The sequence below is a fragment of the Apostichopus japonicus genome, chromosome 16 (assembly GCF_037975245.1).
Source record: "Apostichopus japonicus isolate 1M-3 chromosome 16, ASM3797524v1, whole genome shotgun sequence".
Taxonomy (NCBI): domain Eukaryota; kingdom Metazoa; phylum Echinodermata; class Holothuroidea; order Aspidochirotida; family Stichopodidae; genus Apostichopus; species Apostichopus japonicus.
The window spans coordinates 43785748-43804158 of record NC_092576.1 but is presented as its reverse complement, the minus strand read 5'-3'; the positions used below and the strand labels follow the sequence as shown (position 1 = coordinate 43804158).

At 37.7% G+C, this 18411-nt stretch overlaps 2 protein-coding genes across 6 annotated transcripts in view; one reads left to right on the top strand and one right to left on the bottom strand.

The window, feature by feature from the left end:
- Positions 1-18411, bottom strand: part of LOC139983274 (uncharacterized) — a 147593-nt gene that overhangs the window by 81065 nt on the left and 48117 nt on the right. The gene's annotated exons all lie outside the window — the stretch shown is intronic.
- LOC139983298 (uncharacterized) lies at positions 12370-17228 on the top strand. The gene is made up of 3 exons (XM_071996761.1): positions 12370-12731; positions 15186-15286; positions 16167-17228. The coding sequence occupies exons 1-3, from the start codon at positions 12640-12642 to the stop codon at positions 16367-16369; spliced, it is 396 nt and encodes a 131-aa protein (XP_071852862.1). The 5' UTR covers positions 12370-12639; the 3' UTR covers positions 16370-17228.

Here is an 18411-nt window from a genome sequence, read left to right as displayed (position 1 = left end):
CCGAGGCAACGCCTACGTATTGTAGATTTAGGACTCGAAATTATACGTTTGGCCACGGACTTCACAGGTACGTATCGTTATCATTTATGTAAATTATAAGCTGGAATTTATGTGGATTAACTGAATATTGGTCCTAATTTATCACCTTACAACCTTATTTTTGGAGGTCACTGCGTTGATCTCCTGTATTATTTAATTTGGTTTTTTATAGACACCTGCCCAAGTGGAGAGGGCAAAGGTTTTTGTATTAAATGTATTAGAAGCTTAAAAAGCAATTCATTTGTTCGTGTGTTTATTGGTTCAGGTTGTCTCAACTTGTAGTTGCCCCACATTCATCCTGACATAGGGTGGCCGACAGCGGCCCTATCGAACCCACGGCCGCTCCGCAAGTTAAAACCCTGTTGGGGGCGCTACATTACTATTACATTACTCTACTCATTGGATGATGAGAAGTTTGTTTTCAATTTTCCATTTGAACCAATATTTTATTGATTGTTTCGTTGTATTTGTTCCATGCAAGTTTTAAACCTCTCACTGTTAGGCATGTAATATAGTATACTAATACTTCATCACTTTATCACAGTGAATGGTACTTCACTTTGTACTAAACCTATTTAACGGCTTGCACCCTGTGTTTACTACGTTGAAACTTAATCCAGGCTTTTGGAATGATTAGTTATATCTGTTTACTACATCCAATGGGCCATTCTTTGGATGTTCTAACTGTATATAAAATGTTGTTATATTTATGAACTACTTCACTCTGTTCCAATCACTGTACCGTTACTAGTACAGCATATCAATTATTACATCAGTTTTAGTTTCATGTCGGTGTTGATGACCATGTCGAGTCCGAAATAATAATAATAATAATACGATTGCTGTCCTTTATACCTGCTTACCCCAAAATTTCCTCGGCGATCCCGAAATGACCCCGGACTCCGAGATTTTTCTCTCCCTGAACCCTATTTTTGCTTCAAACTTAATCTCCCCTATTTACATGCTGCTGTCTCCTTAGTATAAATTGTGGCGAAATTGAAACCTAGACAAGTTACGCTCATTTCTTCTTTTTGAAAAAAAAAATCTTTTTCTATACTTTTTTGTTGGACGGAAGTTTTGCTTTACTTCGCCTAGGCCATGATGTGTGTTTACAGTGACGTACTCAGACTTCAGATTTCAGAGGACACGTGAGGGATTCAAAATATCACAAGAGTGGAACGTGAAGCATAAATGATGGTCTTAATATGTATTTCTCAAGGGACGGTTCTTGTAATAAATAGTAAGAAATTCAAGTTTATCACGACAGATAAAGATAGAGGCCCGAACTCCCGAACACATAATTCAATAATTGTGCATTCTGAGGCATATTTAGACTATATATATTATATAGATATAACCACAAAGGCCAAATTTTGCTATTGGATACTTTGTGAGGTTGAAGTGGTAGGTATGAGGATGGGGTTGAAGGTATGCTCAAGCGCTGCTGGGTTACAATGTACTGCTCCGACCTGTTCACAGAGGTTATGTAACTAATGTTTATCATTCACATGTGTTGTATTTATTAACCATCATATTTGTTTACCTGTCTATTTGTTTTTCATTTACTAATATATTACTATCGCCGCCGATGAGATTTCGTGTAACAGATGTATTTCATCAAAGTATCATCATAAGTTCCATAACAACACATTCTATTCAGCCCACACCAACTCTGAAGACCAATACAGTTGAGAAGTTCCCTGCAATCATTTTATGTTGATCTGATTCATCATATTTTCAGCCACTTTGCAACCAACGATCAAACAATGAGATAATCTGTTGTTTTTGTCTTTAGAATGTAACTATGAATTTGGAAAAAAAATGGATTAACCGTAGGAAGTTAGTATGTTTATTTCATTAACCGAGTTCATCTTATGTATTGCTGTATAATGTACCTACCTCGTGTATAATCTTATTTGTGACGTCATACATGTGCACCACCCTTAAGTTCTACGATAGTCGTTATGTAAATAGAACAACAAAATAAGACAGACCCGACGAAGTAATAATTATTATACTTACCAGCCAAAGACCAGAACCGAGATCAAGCTGATGATATTGAGCACTCTTACTGTTATTAGGCCACAAGAGGACTGTAAGAAGCGAATAAGGTTAAACAGTAAACAGTTAGCGAATACAACAATACCAACGCTGTAAAAGTGTATGGAATACTTTGAAGAAAACAAAGCAGTAGTAACAATTATACTTTCTTGTACTGTCAGCTGTATTGTCAATATCCAACAGTTGTTTCTCTAGGGATGCATATCTTTATCTCCCCTGGGAGTATATTGGATTGTCATCCTATGAAATATTATATGTATACATATATGAGAGAGGTTGGTGAAATAGATGAGCACCATATAGAAATGCCAATAAAAAGAAAAACATTTAGTCAATGAAGACAAGGCTATCACACAGCTCTTGAATTTAATTTACTTGCAGTAATTAGCCCTAACAGTTGTTTAGAAATGCGAGTGGTTACCATTTAAATAATGCATGGTGGATATACCTTAAACAGGAACACGAGCATTAGCAGATCTTACTTACGCTGGAAATGCCGCAGATATATAAAAATAAAGTACCTTCCCTATTTCTAATGACGTATGTCATCGGAAAGCCTTTCTCTATTGTTTCCAAAATTACCGTCTGTAAGATTTACGTATCACACAGTTACCTGTCAATTATTTAAAAAAAAAGTATGTAAATGCTATGGCAATGGTTGCAGCGTTTTTGACTCAGAACTGCTTCCCATGTTCACTGCATCAGGCAATGAGTCATAACGCCCAATGATTCAGCGCCCACAGTTTGATTTAAAGGCGATATCGCTCGTAGACTTTTTTTTTTTGAGGGCGCTGGCTTTATCGAGGTTTCAGCGAGGTTTACTGGGACCCCGAAAACTCACGTGACCTCGGTGGCAAATTTAGATCAGTGAATAGCACAGGCAAGTGTATGCGTAACAAGCCCGTACCCATGCACAGATAATGTTATAACACAGCATTTCAGATTACTTGTAGTTTTACCGCAAAGGATTTTCGTACGTGATAGTGTAATATTGTGTCGAGCCCGGCTCCTCCGATAGTAAAACTATATCGGGACTCGCGATAGAAAGGTACTGGGATATCTTGATGCCGTATTTATGCTTCTTCAGGAGATGTCTCGAACGGAAGAAAACAATGACTTCACACAAAAAAACAATTTGACGAGATAGGATTTTGATTTGATGATTCGGTATAATTTCTTCTCTGTCGATTCTCTTTACAAATAAAACTAAATTACAATGATTTGACTTGACTCCGTCAATTAAACAATTAGAAAGAGTGATGAAATGGTGACGAAGCAACGAACTGATCACGGAGCGCTGACGGAGTCATAAATTTCTGACCTCCTTTTTCTTTTTAAACCTTACTTCCATAAAAATCCCTCTGCGCATAATCAGTAGGCAGCCAATGAACTGACCATCCTGTATTAACTTAACGATATAAAAATAAGTGCGCTGGCACTGATCTGCCCTGATTGGTTGGGAGTTTGGAAGTCCATCCCCTTTCTATGGAAACTTCCATACCACGTGAGAGAACCTTCTCGAATGTTCCACAGACATAATGGAATCTATTTTGGGAAAAGGCCCTGTACCAAGATTCAATAAGATAGTTAAAAACTTCTCGTGGGAAAACTGAATCCATGACCTAGATAAATACATAAGAGGCCTGTAAGGTGTCTGGATGGAGTGTTTCGGTAACATCAAAGAGATGGTATCACCATTTCATAACATCCCCCTCAATCTTTTAAAATTTTTGGATACTCCAAAATTTTAACATCATACTGCTTTAACTTATCATTATCTCAAGAAGGTAGAGTACTTGTAAGCACATTCACTAATATTCATTGACTTCAATAAATGGTCTTCATATATCTCAAAGGTTAACATCTTGGTTACGAATTATTAAAAATGATCATATGGTATATACATTGACACTATCTCCATGAAATTTGTGTGTACCTTTTCAATTTTGATGACATCATATGATGTAATCTAAAAAAAATAAATATCATTAAGGTATCTTAAAGTTACATGACACAGCAAAATATGCAGTATCTCTTACAAAATACATTTATGAATTTCATACATCAATAATACATTTATATCAAAAGTGAAATCATGCCGTGAATTGGGGTGAGATCAGAGAATACTAGACTTAGTTATCTTTTAACTGAATAGAACACCTCAGCGTTCCATAAAAAAAAAATTTGTACATTAAAAAAGAACCTTAAATATTACAAACTCATTTAAAAAACCTCCTCTTTAATGAAGTCATAGTTTCAAAACTGCTTTGAAACCTTGTGAATCATATACATTCACCTCAAGAAAATCAAGAAAATGTGACTCGATAGCATGGTGACCCTAGGTATGCACTCCGAAATGATCTAGTAAAGTACCAAAGTACTAGATATTCGATACCATAAAAGAGACCCCATAGACTATGACATCAACAAATCTTTCTTCAAATTAACATATTACTTAACATCTTGTTCTTTTAACTTCATGATGAAATTTACTTTTGCATGAATTATTTTGAGGAAAAGAAAATATATACATAAGTTCCTCAAAACATCTATACTTTTCATTTGCTTCGGTAACTGTTGCTGTAAGCAAAAGTTACACATCTTCAATGCTGTCTCTGAATAGCCTTCAATATAACATCAATGATGCAATGTAAATATCCTTAAAATATTTCTCAATATATGAAAACCCATGTTGCTAATATTCCGGATATGTTCTAATTGCCGGGTAAACGTTTGAACGAATTCATAAGGAAAAATAAGGTATACTCATTACACATTTGTTATAAAAGATGAAACTACTGTAGGTCACTTGGTGGCGTTTTTAACAATAAAGCTTATATTGTTACACCATATAGTACAATGACTTCCACTTAATAGGTATGCAGGTAAATGCCATGACGCATTCCATTCATACAATCGTGGGTAAAACCCCTGTTCATCTGAACTTAAGGTAATATGCAGTTTTACATACTAACCATATAATGTTTGCAACATCCTGCCTGGATTGCCTGTAATGTTCAATCCCTTTTCATGGAGAAAATTCATTATTTCCTCTGTGTTAGAATATTTTCCTACATTCCACCAAAAATCATGACTCTTAAAGCCTGATGGAAAACATGGTGTCTGATAGTTGACCAGAACCTGTAATTCACCCAATTTGTATCGAGCACGTTGGACTTTCATGTCTCCTTGTGGAGCATTTGCAAAAACTTTCTTTTGCCTTAATATGCTATCTCTCATGGAAGGATATGGAAGTGCTAATCCTTCATTATGTGCTCTATTCTCTAAAAAGGATGCAACATTCATTGGCTTAGTGGTCATAAGACACATGATGTGATCTGAAGTTACCCCTGGCAAAATGTTACCAAACTCATCATGAAACTCAATATGTGCATCTTGCATGACATTAACATTTTCTGCATTAGAAGTGTTACTACTCAAAACATTTCGCATTCGTGCAAGCTTTTCACTTGATGAACCCTTCGTTTTCAAGACATTCCGCAATTTCTGAATGTTAGTGATATTCTTAGTCTCAGAAGATGCTCTTACAAAACATGGTTTAAGCCTGTTATAATTGAATACATCACTAAGAATTTCTCCTTTGAGAGTGGCCAACAAATAATGAGTCCTATCCAAAACTTGATGGATCACTAGTGGTCCACACCATTCTGCAGCAATTTTGCGAGAGTTCGCAGTCAAGGAGGAAGACGTTGGCTTATATAGATACACTAATTGACCCGTTGAATAAATTGCACCTTTGTCTAGTTTTGCACTTATCTTAACATTTTGAGCATCTTGTTGCTTCTTTTGTAAGACTAACATTACCCTAGACAAATGATCAAATCGTTTCTTTAACAATGCAGCATATTCTCCATGAGATTGTGATAATCCTGCCATTGGATTGAATGATAAATTTGTAAGATTTGGTGGCTTACGTCCAAATGCAAGTTCAAATGGGCTATAGCTACCCAACTGAGGAGAGGAAAATGTGTTATATGCATAGGCTGATGTTGGGACAAATCGTACCCAATCCGTACCAAACTGATTTAAGTTCACTTTGAGGAAATTTGAAAGAGTCTGAATGTGTCTTTCAACCTGTAAGCTTCCATGATTGCTTACACTGATGAACTTTTGTTCAATGCCCAAAGCCTTACTTAAGAGCTCCACTAATTTTCCTGTAAGAGAAGCTGCCGCATCACTTATAATACAAGACGGTGGACCAAAGGTTGTGACTACCCTCTGCAATAATGCTTCACATATTGTTTCAGCATCAAGAGTCTTAAGAGAAACACATACAACAAATCTAGTGATCTCATCACAAACAACCATCAAATGTTTAAATCCTGTAGCCGTTGTGGGCATAGTCTTGAAATCCAGACTAAGTCTGTCAAAAGGACGATAAGAATCAGGAATGCGAGCATGATATTGTCTCAATTTGTCCGGTTTCTTACGGAATTCTTGACAACGGAGACATGCCTGAATATAATTACTGATGCGTTGAAACATATTGCGCAGATAGAAATGCTGTCTAATGGTCAAATATGTACGCATTACACCCTGATGATTACTTAACAAGTCATCATGATATCGAGATATTATTTGTTCTACCATAGTCTCAGGTACGACTAACTGAAGAGTCATCTTAGCATCATTAGTCTCATGCAAAAATATCCTGAATAACAAACTATTACATAACAAATAATCCTCTGCTTGAGAACGAACAGTTCTAGCATGCTTAACATTACCTGGAATAATGTCGTGTGCAAGAAAATCATAAATTGGTTTGTAGTAAGGACAAGTTTGTTGTTGAATTTGCAACTCTTTTACATCAAATGGCAGATCATAGTTTTTGATCAACTTTCCTTGAATTGCCTTCATGACTTTATTCAATTCCTTTTGTTTTGGAATGTGTCCTGTAACCAAATGATCAATGTTTGTTATGACTGGCTTTGGCTGAGAAAATAATTCTGGTGGTGGTTCTCTGATTACCTCTTGCACTCTATGTCTATTCTGATCCACTAATCTTGGCTCTGTAGGTTGAGAAACACTTGTAAAATTTGGCACAACTAATATGTCAGGACTAAATGTATGTCGATTTTCACTCGGCATAGTAATAATAGGCCTTTGAATACATGTTTCTCTCTTATCAGTAGAAATTACTGGTGTAGTCCTCTTCTGTGACTCAGATTGTGGTCTCTGTGTAGCATGATCACTAGAATGTGTTGCCTTAGGAATGGATGTCCTATTAACTCTATTTGTTGATACTTTGGCTGGGGAATCCTGCTTAGACTCCTTAGTGACTCTATTCGGAAATAAATCTGGAACTTTGACTCCCATTGACCTTGCCTTTGACCTTGTCATGATTGGATTAAATGTCTCCTTAGGTGTAGTTGAAAAATCCTCACCAGAACTGACCTCTTGAGCAACCTGATCTATTTCAGAGTGAAATTCCTGGGGTGCTCTAGACAAATAATCTGCCAAAACCAATTCTGAGCCCTTTTTGTAACCAACCTGAAATGTATATTCTGACAACTTGAACAGAAGCTTACGTAAGCGTGAAGTTGCTGGTTCTTGTTTTGACTTAAACAATTCAACAATGGCAGAGTGATCAACATATGCCTCAAATTCTACATTTTGCAATAAATGTTTGAATGCTGTCACATTAATAAATAGACCCATCATTTCTAATTCAGTGACACTATACCTCTGACATGCTGGTGGTAATATCTTAGAGTAATATGCAATAATATTCTCTTTGCCATTAACTCTTTGTGTCAGGTATGATCCTGTTGCTACTCGTGATGTGTCGCTATATAATACAAAACGACCATATTTCTGTGGCATATGCAATATAGGTGGATTACACAACAACTCTTTAATACTTAGAAATGCACACTGATGTTCCTCTGTCCATTTAAATACCTTTCTCTTACGACTCAAATGATGTAATGGTCTCAATAGTGCTTGAATATTTGGGAAAAATGAAGCCACATAATTAACTGCACCTACAAATCGTCTTACTGACTTAATATTGTGTGGTTTCGGTGTGTTCCTGATTGCTGCACATCTGTCATGCAAAGGTTGGATACAAGCCTCACCTTCTGGGGTTATTGAGAGCAAATGTCCCATATATCGGACTGAATTTTGGAAAATGTTACACTTTTTCGGAGAGATTTTCAATCCGTTGTCCATTAAAACCTTAAAAATTGCCTTTAGGTGTTGTTTGTGAGCTTGTTTGTCTGCACTGTACACAATGATATCGTCATGATGAGCAATACAGAACTTATTTGAATTTGGGATCGTTGCCAAAATGTCATTGATTTTAGACTGAAAGATCGCTGGAGATAAATTCAATCCCTGTGGTAAGCGTTTATAATAATAATGCTTTCCTCCATGAAATGAAGCAATACCTGTATATTGTTGTGCATGAACACTGAGTGGCAGACAGAAGAATGCAGACTTTAAGTCAAGAACACCCAAAATTTTGGCTCCAGAGTACCCTATGGTACGGATAGTCTCATTCAGTAATGGAAATGGGTGATTGAGACGTTTTATTCTACTGTTCAAGTAGCGAAAATCTGTGACAACCCTTTTGTCTTTTGTTCCCTTCTTTGGAATGAGGAAAACCGGTGAGGTATAAGACTGATGTCCTACCGCTAAGATTCCTAATCGCACTAATTTGTCTAGCTCACTGGCGACAATGACTTTGTCCTCATCTGAAAGTCTATAGGGACGTATGTAAAATGGCTCATCATTAGTAAGCGTAATATCAGCCTCATAATTTGGACAGTGAGATAATTCACCATAAAGAGAAAATGCATCTCTATGTGAGTCTAGAAATTCATAAATGCTTTCTGTTTCTGAAGCATTCAGAATACTTTGTTCCAAATTAATGTTATCTCTCATGATTTCCTGTTCGGATTTGGAAACCAGGGGATCATCGGCTGTCAAATGTGGATAACGATGTAAATTATATCGTGTAATTTCATCACGATTCTCTTTAGAGTTAGAATTGGTTTGAAAAAGAGACGGTTTTTCGATGTCTCTCATGACATTTAGAAAATCTAGAGAATCAGTAGGTATGTCTTCTGTGACCGTAATGATATCTGCTAAATCTAAATGAGCCACTGTGCGAGAAGGATGCAGACAAAATTTCCGATTACCCATGTTCCTTAGTAGAATCTTTGTTCTACCTTTATGCATTTTCACTAACATTCGTGAAGGACACATACGAGATATTAGAGGGAACGGTTTAATAACCACATCTGCATTTCGTGCATATAGTGGAAGACGTCCCTGTACAGTAATGTATCTTTGCTGACCTGGGTAAATAACAAATCTCTGCACTGGCCTAAGGAAGACTTTGGCTTGTTTAATTCTAAAACAATTTGTGGTAAAGTCCAAAGATCCATTCAATTCCTTCAGAGTCTGACTACCTAATATTAAGTCAATACCTGTCAGGTTTGCAGCAATTAAAGCAGAAAGCTGAAATTCATGACCTTGAATTTTGACCTGAAATGTTATCGTGCTATACGCATGAATAAACTGACCATTACCCAACTTTAGGTTTACTACATCAACTGAGACTGGTTGTATAGAGGATAAATACTTTGAATTTTGCACTGTAGAAGAAGAAATGATAGAGCGTGTTGCTCCACTATCAAACAACAATGAAATTCCTTTACCATCATGTAAAGTACCTCTTACAAAATTACGTGTGTCCAGTTGAATATCCACATTACGGTCGTTCCCTGTATATTTAGAACTAGGAATATTACTATTCTTCCAAATATTATTTGCTTTACGTTTCGATCTTCCTTTACTTGGTACTTTGTCTGGAGTCACTGTATGATGAGTGCAATCATAAGTGCTCCCTAATGAAAATTCTGTGTTGGTACTCTGTTTACATCAGCCTCCATTTCATGGCTTAGGCGAATTTGGCAATATTGTGCAAAATGACCTCGATTTTGGCAGTAGTAACATGTGATTGAAGGATTAAAATATGGTAACCTTCTCCTGTTATCATTTTGACCTGTCCTAGGACCACGAGAATCACGAGAACTATATCTTTGCCTCATATCTTTAGGATTGTCTTGCGATTCTGACCTACGTGACTGATCAAACTTGGTCTCTAATTCCTGAATTTTGGTACACAACTCTTGTATCTCAGAAGATGCAGAAATAGTAGGAGTCTGAACAGAAGACGCTTTGTCGTGCATTGCCATAAATAGTTCGGAAGAAGCTGTGGGTTGACTTTGGATTTGTAAGTCAAAATAACATTGCACTTTCATGACCAAATCTGCAATTGTTGCTTTTGGTGATGCAGACATTAACACTGCTGAGCGGCATTGCAAAGGCAGGGTCGAGATCAATTTATCTCTAATTTGGTCCTCGCCATAATTTAATGGTGCTGCAGCTTTTGAAATTTTGGCCAAATGTGCTTGAGCTGTATCACCTGGCGTATAGGTTAATGCATGAAATGCCTGTGATTTAGCGTAAGAAGAAGTCCCTGGACTGAAACGAGCAAGGAATTGCTTGCGAAGATCAGCAATAGTTGAAAAATTTTTGTTTTCAATCCAGAGTCTGGCTTGGCCTTTAAGTGTTCGCTTAAATATGCGACATATTTCATTAAATTCTTCCTCTACAGGCTCAGGGGTGGTTTGGGACGGCAATTTATGCACCTCTAAATAATCTTCAAATCCCAAATAATGAGCTTCGGCTAAATCTGCATCAATTACATCGCCCTGAAATCGTGATGGCAAAAAATCAGTGGGCCTATGTTTCTGCATAACATTAACTGAGGTCGAAGTTTCCTGTTCACTGACGGACATTATGCCGCATACAATTAGGCTAGTTACGAGTTTACAACATGAGCCTTTACTCAATTGAACACACTATCGACCGTTATTAAATACAAATAACAAATATGCAATACATGGACACGATTAAAATAACTTATCGTTACACTCTGATCTCAAATAGGGGTTGGGATACAAATTGGCATGATTTCACTCACCCTTAAGTTTAACTAAGAACTGGTAGTGGAACTGCAAACGATGATTGAAGTCCCTCGGTTAGCAGTAGTAGTAGCGGTAGCAGCAGGTAGTAGCAGGTAGGTAGTAGCAGGTAGTAGCAGTAGCAGGTGGGCCTACATCTCGTATACTGCAGATTCGTTCGCCGTTAACATCGGGTAGAGCCTAGGCTTAGATCGCGAAAATGTTCAGTTCTGATGTTTGGAGCTGTAGTATTCTAAGTACTAGTTGCGCGAATGTTCAAACGCGAACTGCATGCTGGGTTGATTAACGTTAGTGTACGATCAACGTTAGTGTGGTTCCTGCATCCGGTGTACAGACTTAGGCTAGTATAGGCTGACTTCCCTCGTAGAGTGTGTTTGTTAGGCTAGGTCGTGAACATGCGTTGTGTTCCTCGTTAGGTCTTCGGGCCAAAAAAATCCTCTTGTTCGTTATTGAACGTAACGAACGAAAGTTGTGAAAAGTTCCGTTACCGTTTTGTTCCTGAAGAAAGGCCCCGCTCCTCCACCATGTAATATTGTGTCGAGCCCGGCTCCTCCGATAGTAAAACTATATCGGGACTCGCGATAGAAAGGTACTGGGATATCTTGATGCCGTATTTATGCTTCTTCAGGAGATGTCTCGAACGGAAGAAAACAATGACTTCACACAAAAAAACAATTTGACGAGATAGGATTTTGATTTGATGATTCGGTATAATTTCTTCTCTGTCGATTCTCTTTACAAATAAAACTAAATTACAATGATTTGACTTGACTCCGTCAATTAAACAATTAGAAAGAGTGATGAAATGGTGACGAAGCAACGAACTGATCACGGAGCGCTGACGGAGTCATAAATTTCTGACCTCCTTTTTCTTTTAAACCTTACTTCCATAAAAATCCCTCTGCGCATAATCAGTAGGCAGCCAATGAACTGACCATCCTGTATTAACTTAACGATATAAAAATAAGTGCGCTGGCACTGATCTGCCCTGATTGGTTGGGAGTTTGGAAGTCCATCCCCTTTCTATGGAAACTTCCATACCACGTGAGAGAACCTTCTCGAATGTTCCACAGACATAATGGAATCTATTTTGGGAAAAGGCCCTGTACCAAGATTCAATAAGATAGTTAAAAACTTCTCGTGGGAAAACTGAATCCATGACCTAGATAAATCCATAAGAGGCCTGTAAGGTGTCTGGATGGAGTGTTTCGGTAACATCAAAGAGATGGTATCACCATTTCATAAAAATAGTTTGTTGTTTGTGTGCCTTTTGAGTAAAGAATACTGTACGATTTTCGTACAAATACATTCGATTAGACAAGAGTATAGTGACAATCATGGAAAAGGGGTCAGGGCAAGGAGAATCGGGCGAAAGAAAACGGCCTTATCCTGGAACGAGCGTAGGTTCAAGTGGAGGAAGGCCTTGTTGCATGGACCTGACAAAAGCATCAGTTCAAAGGAACAACAGCGACGAAGAGATGCCACGAAGATCTATCTTCTACGTTCCTATGTAAATTGGCAAATGGAGAAAGAACTCTACAAACATGTCCATGATTTGACTTCTGTTAGCAACGCAGATTTTGCAGAACATTTGCTTCAGGATCACACAAAAAGGTAATGATTTGCTAAGCTAGGCTAAAACTATAGCCTAAGGGTAACACTAGTACATAGCCTACATAGTAGTACCACAGTATAGGGTATTGTCCTAGGTCTGGTCAGGTAGGTAACTGTCAGTATTGCGAAGTACAGAATAATGCGAAGTTCGGACACCCCAAAGAAATACACTATTTCACCATGATAACCTACAAGCAAAAGCCAATATCACTAAAAACTAGGAAACTACATTTATTTCCTCTCCAAAATGACCCGTGCGCAAGTATGAACGTACATATTTGTCAATAAAATGAAGATAGTTTTGGGGGTATTTTAAGGCTTAGGTGTTCGAACTTCGCAGTGACTATGCTATTGTATTTGTAACATACATGATTAAATAAGCCTAGGCTATGAAACTAGGCCTATCATTCATTATTTTTCCAATGGACCTAGCGTATGCTAACTTTATCATTCATATCCTAGCAAAATATAGCAGAAAGTTGTATTACTGAGTCATCATCATCACTGTTTGTGAATGCTTGTCATGAAGATACTGTAGCCTATAGGCCGTGGCTATTCTTACGACTAGCCATAACAATTATTTATAAACTATTTTTACGACAAAGGAAAATTCAAGCGCAGTAAAGTAAATAAAGCAACTGCGCATGTAGTAGGGGTAACCCTAACCTTAAACATAACCCTAAACCTCAATCCTAACCCTAACCAGAAATTATTGTTACTCCTCGTCGAAAAAATAGTACTCCTGGTCATAAAAACAGCAACTGCGCATGCGTAGTCGGGAATTATTCTTACGACTAGTCGTAAGAATAGCAACTTTGTACTGTATACAGTTAAAAATTAAAATATCCTTTCTAAAGAAGACTGACAGGGACTGCGGGTCTTTAGTTTCACTCCTCATATTTATGTCATGGAAAGCTGGGCCTTCTCATCACCAAAAAGTAAACTGTTTTTGCCTCAACAAATTGATGGAAATATATTTTCTAACCACTAGGCCTAGGTGATCTGTTCATCCCCACTCCCTCCAGGTTCTAAATTGTTATCAGCTGTCCTTGTTTGAAGAATAATTCTTGTGAATGAGCATTTGAAAGAAAAGTATTAAGTATGAAGCCTCACCTACTGTATGCCCAGTCATAATTAACTAGGCATATAACATAGGACTAAGGCCTATATAGTATTAGTAAAAAGTATCTGAATTTAGTGTTCATAGTAACTGTATTCCCTAATTTTGTAATATGCACCAGTGAGGAAGGCCTACTGTGCTGTACAAGTACAACCACATGGACCTGCAATTTTTCCTATAAAAATAATGCATCTATATAAATACTTTAGAATCACTCCTAACTGATTCACATGTTTTCACACCGCTGCATATGCAACTAGACCTTAGGTTTTTAAAGGTCAGCCACAGCCAGCATATATGCAATCAAGTTTTAATGGTTCATTTGGGCAACAGGGTGTTATACTGTTATCCACTGACTGTCTGTCCAATATTCCAGCAATCATGTGTACATTTCTGTGTTTGGGATTTTTGAAGGAACCCAACTGCTATGCAAGAAATTAGGTAAATTAGCCTCACAAATTGATGGACCATATTAGTACATATAGCTATACCATTATAAACCTTTATATAGCCATGCCTGGAGGTAAGAAGGTACCAGTTTTTTTTTTTGTAGGCCTGATGCTCATACTTTGTGATGCTGTGCTAAGTTATCATATTTTTAATATATAGTCAGTACTATGTTTGTTTTTGTTCAGCTTCTTGTGAATGATCTGATGTTTAGTGTTCAAAAATTATAATATCTATTAAATTTGGTGGCCGAAACTATCTCTTGTGGAGAGTAATCTAGCGTTAATGGTAGTCTGAAATCAAGCTATTCATGTAAACAGGAATTTTTCACAATGGTGGGCTTATGTCATGGAGTAAGCTAGCATCTCAATTCTCACTCATGAAACCAACTGCTCACATAAACAGGAAGTTTACACAGTAGGTAAATAATGAGTGTACATCAAACTTTGATCAAAAGACTGGACATCTTTTAGCGATATGAAACCAATCAGTTCACTAAGACAGGAAGTTTACATAGTAAATTCAATTGTACATTGACATGTGAGCTCAAGTTGTTGGGCAACACAAAATTATCCTTACAATTCTTGAAAGGTTCCACGGTTTATGGATATGTTGAAGAAGAGTATGAAAGAATATCTCATCCTTATCTGGGTTTAAATCAATGTGGGTTAACAATACAGTATGTTATTATTGAAATCTGCCTAAGTGTTTGTTTGTTACTTTTCTCTTTCATATTTTTTCTTGGGTAGGTATGATTAAAACATGTATGTTTGTAATGATTTGGTCATTACCAGATTCATTACGCATACAATCAAGCTTGGGGTGTACAGTAAAATTACTATTTCAGTTATATGATTTACGGACAATTTTTTTGTTTCATTGAATAGGTTTCAAATGCATCTTTTCCGGAAAGATGCCGAAAGTCAAACAGAGGCATTCTCAGCAGCTGTCACCACAGAAAGATCAGTTGACACTCAGAAAGGAGAAGGTAAATTTATATGTTTATCCTTGCATGAATAACAGACTGGAAGAGCAGTGCTAATCTTATATCTGATCTGATGTGATCAGAAAAATAATACAATTTCATTCTCATTAAATTCCCAAAGAAAACAAAAAAATGGTAGCATATTGCTCATCCACTAAAAAGCATACATGTGTATGAGAATTTATAAAAGTAAGTGGGCCTGATATTATCAGGATCTTCTTTAGAGGCAAACTGACTAGTAACAGGAAATTCAAGAGACACAATAGAGCCTGGAACAGAGAGGACATGGCGAACACAAAGAAAGAAGTTAATGGTGCATTGAACAAAAGGAGTCAGTGAAAGCAGAGGTATTTAGATAAACTGTGGAGTACAAAGCGAGGATTAAGTAAGGAGAGAGGGCGAATAAACTATAGCAGAATACAGAGATGGAGCAGGATAAAGTTAGTCATGTCCTTCCTGTATATTGAGCCCATTCAGTTGAATGGTGCTAGGGCATTCCGTCCACTCTCTCTATCTCTGCTGTGGTGTACTATGTCTGAGATGGTTAGTCTACGAATTCAGTTACCTGTTGGGACATGTCTTTAATGGTATGATTGGGGAGCTGAAAGTGTTCCTCTACTGGAGTCTCCATTTTCATGGTATTGACCTGTGACTAGAACTACTTCTTGAGGGTGGTCTTGGTTTCACCAACATACTTGTAACTTCAATATCTTCTACTTCAATGTCCTCTAAACTCAATGACACCATTGAAATTGAAATATCAGTTTCCAGTGCTGCATAAGTGTGATAAGTTCTAAACAAAAGTATATTTTTAGTCACAGCCATAGAAGCTATAGCAGGATACTTGCAGTCTAGTAACTATTGTTTTATGTAATCTCTACAGATACTTCTGATCCAGTTACTTCAACACTGCTCAAGAAGCCATCTGCCAATGTTCTGTCCAATGTCACCAGTAGGATTAGATATGGAGCAGCATGGGAGAGAAACCTTGGACTATACGAATACACATTGCCACATTTACATGATCCTGAACAAAAGAGATCATACATATGGCAGGGGCAAGCACTTTTCCCAGACTTTTGTTGACAGGTTGTGCGACATTCACAAACGTTGGATTAGCAGCTATTGATACATCTGCATCACCAGATTGAGATAAATTGCTTTCGTCCATTTTGTTCGATAGTAGCTATGACTGTGAATCAGGAGCTTGGCCACCCTCTAAGTCAAGGTGGGCAAGGTTGGGGAAATTCAATCAAGGAGTAACAATCAGAGAATGGCCAGCTTTGTATTATTGTATATAGGCCTACAAGCACAATGTGTATAAATATCTGTATCGGTTTATTTATACTGGTGTTCATTTCCGTTGCTAGGAGGGGATATGATTTGAACGTGGGGGAGGGTGTGGGGGGTGGGGAGGGTTTCCCCTTTGAAGTGTTCAAACGATGCTACATTTTACATCTATCTTCTTGAATCACTTGTATATTAAACACCCCTATAGACACGATCAATCCGTCCTGTCTCTCACCTCCTCTCATGCACTGGTGTATTTATTTCCTGGCAAAATAACAGTTAGGCATAGTACGGGTCAGAGGTCATCACAGCTTAAAGAATTGTGTGAGTCCCTGTGGTCTCTTACATCCTTGTAGCAGTAGAGAGAAAAAGCCTAATAGATCAGAAACCATAATCATCTTCTGTTGTGTCTTATTTTCCAGCATCCTTGAAACATTATATCCTTCCCCTTTGATTTTTTGATGTCATAAAGCTGTATTTATGTGGCGCATTATTTAATTCCAGTACTTAGACTGTATATTCTTCTTGTGTATTTGACAGTATCCCAGTGATCTCCATTTTCTGCTCTTGGTTTTCTTTTCTCTGTACTTTCATATCATATCTATCTCTACCCATAGCCTCCATCTCCACTTTTTCTTTACTTTCTTCCTCCATCCCTTCATCTGTCTTTTCATCTTTCTTCATCTTTCTTTTTTGACCTCTTTCCTCCCATCTGTTTACCCTGTATTTTTTAGTTTCCCGACTCCCCCCCCGTACCCACATCTCACCCCCCAAAAAATGTTCACAAGGTTGACAAGTCTCCCCGTGCTAGTCCCAAGCTACAGTAAACACCCTTGTTGTGGTGACCGTTCACCATACTTGCGGATCAAATGGAAAGCCCCGATCCCCCCCCCCACCCCTTACTTCCCAGTGTCATGAATCGGCAAATGGAAGATTATTCGGAGTTGTTCGTGATGGTTCAATGATCTTATAGTCAGGCATAGGCCTATATGGTTCTCTTTGTCCTACATTGCCGTCAAAGTTTGAAATGAATTAATCGTGCTAGGAACTTCCGGGCAATGTTTAATTTCTGAGGCAAGAAAAAAAGGCTCCCCCCCCCACCAGTGTCCCTCCTGGTTGACTCGAGCCCGTACGCATATATGGTCACACAATAGTATAGATAAATATGATCCATGCAGACAGCTAGTATTTTTTTCCTTCAAATTCAATCCAATTTCAGTTAAAGTTTCGAGTTGTAATACGAGTCAGTCGTGATGAGGTGCCCCATGGTGGGGCTGGGTAACCCAAGCCCGTTGCCGAGTTTTTGTCATTTGGTTGGGAGCCGTTCGGAACAAGAAGCAGGATAGTCAATTCTGGAGTACAGTACGCTGGAAAGCAATAAACTGACGTGAATTAGAAAAAAAAATGTTTTTGCTTTGACGGCCGATGTTCAGCGAGTCACTTTTCAATGGAATTAACTATTAATTTATTGTTCATGTACTTATTCCCCTTTTGCCAATCCTTTCTAAAGAGGGTGGAGCCGCCCTCATGGCAACGTATTTTCCTTCCCTTTTCCGTTCAAGTTTCGTTATTCTTAATTCGGGTCAAAGGGTTGCAAGGACAGGGTTTACGTGCACCGGTTAGGAGGATGGGGTGTAGCTAGGGCAAGTGCTCTGTGATCGCCTATAGGGCCCGTTGCCAGGAGTCCAAAAATAATTAAATATACATATTTATCTATATACTGTATATATGACATAAAATGCTTTGACTTTCCCTCCTGATATATAACTAACATTTATATATAAAATACAATGTACTGTGTCTATGTATAATTGGCTGAAATACCAATTGTTCACACA

Coding starts and splice junctions, on each gene's coding strand:
- LOC139983298 (XM_071996761.1), top strand. CDS start 12,640: ATGGAGAAAGAACTCTACAAACATGTCCATGATTTGACTTCTGTTAGC. Junction 12,732..15,185: donor CTTCAGGATCACACAAAAAG/GTAATGATTTGC, acceptor TTCATTGAATAG/GTTTCAAATGCATCTTTTCC. Junction 15,287..16,166: donor TGACACTCAGAAAGGAGAAG/GTAAATTTATAT, acceptor TAATCTCTACAG/ATACTTCTGATCCAGTTACT.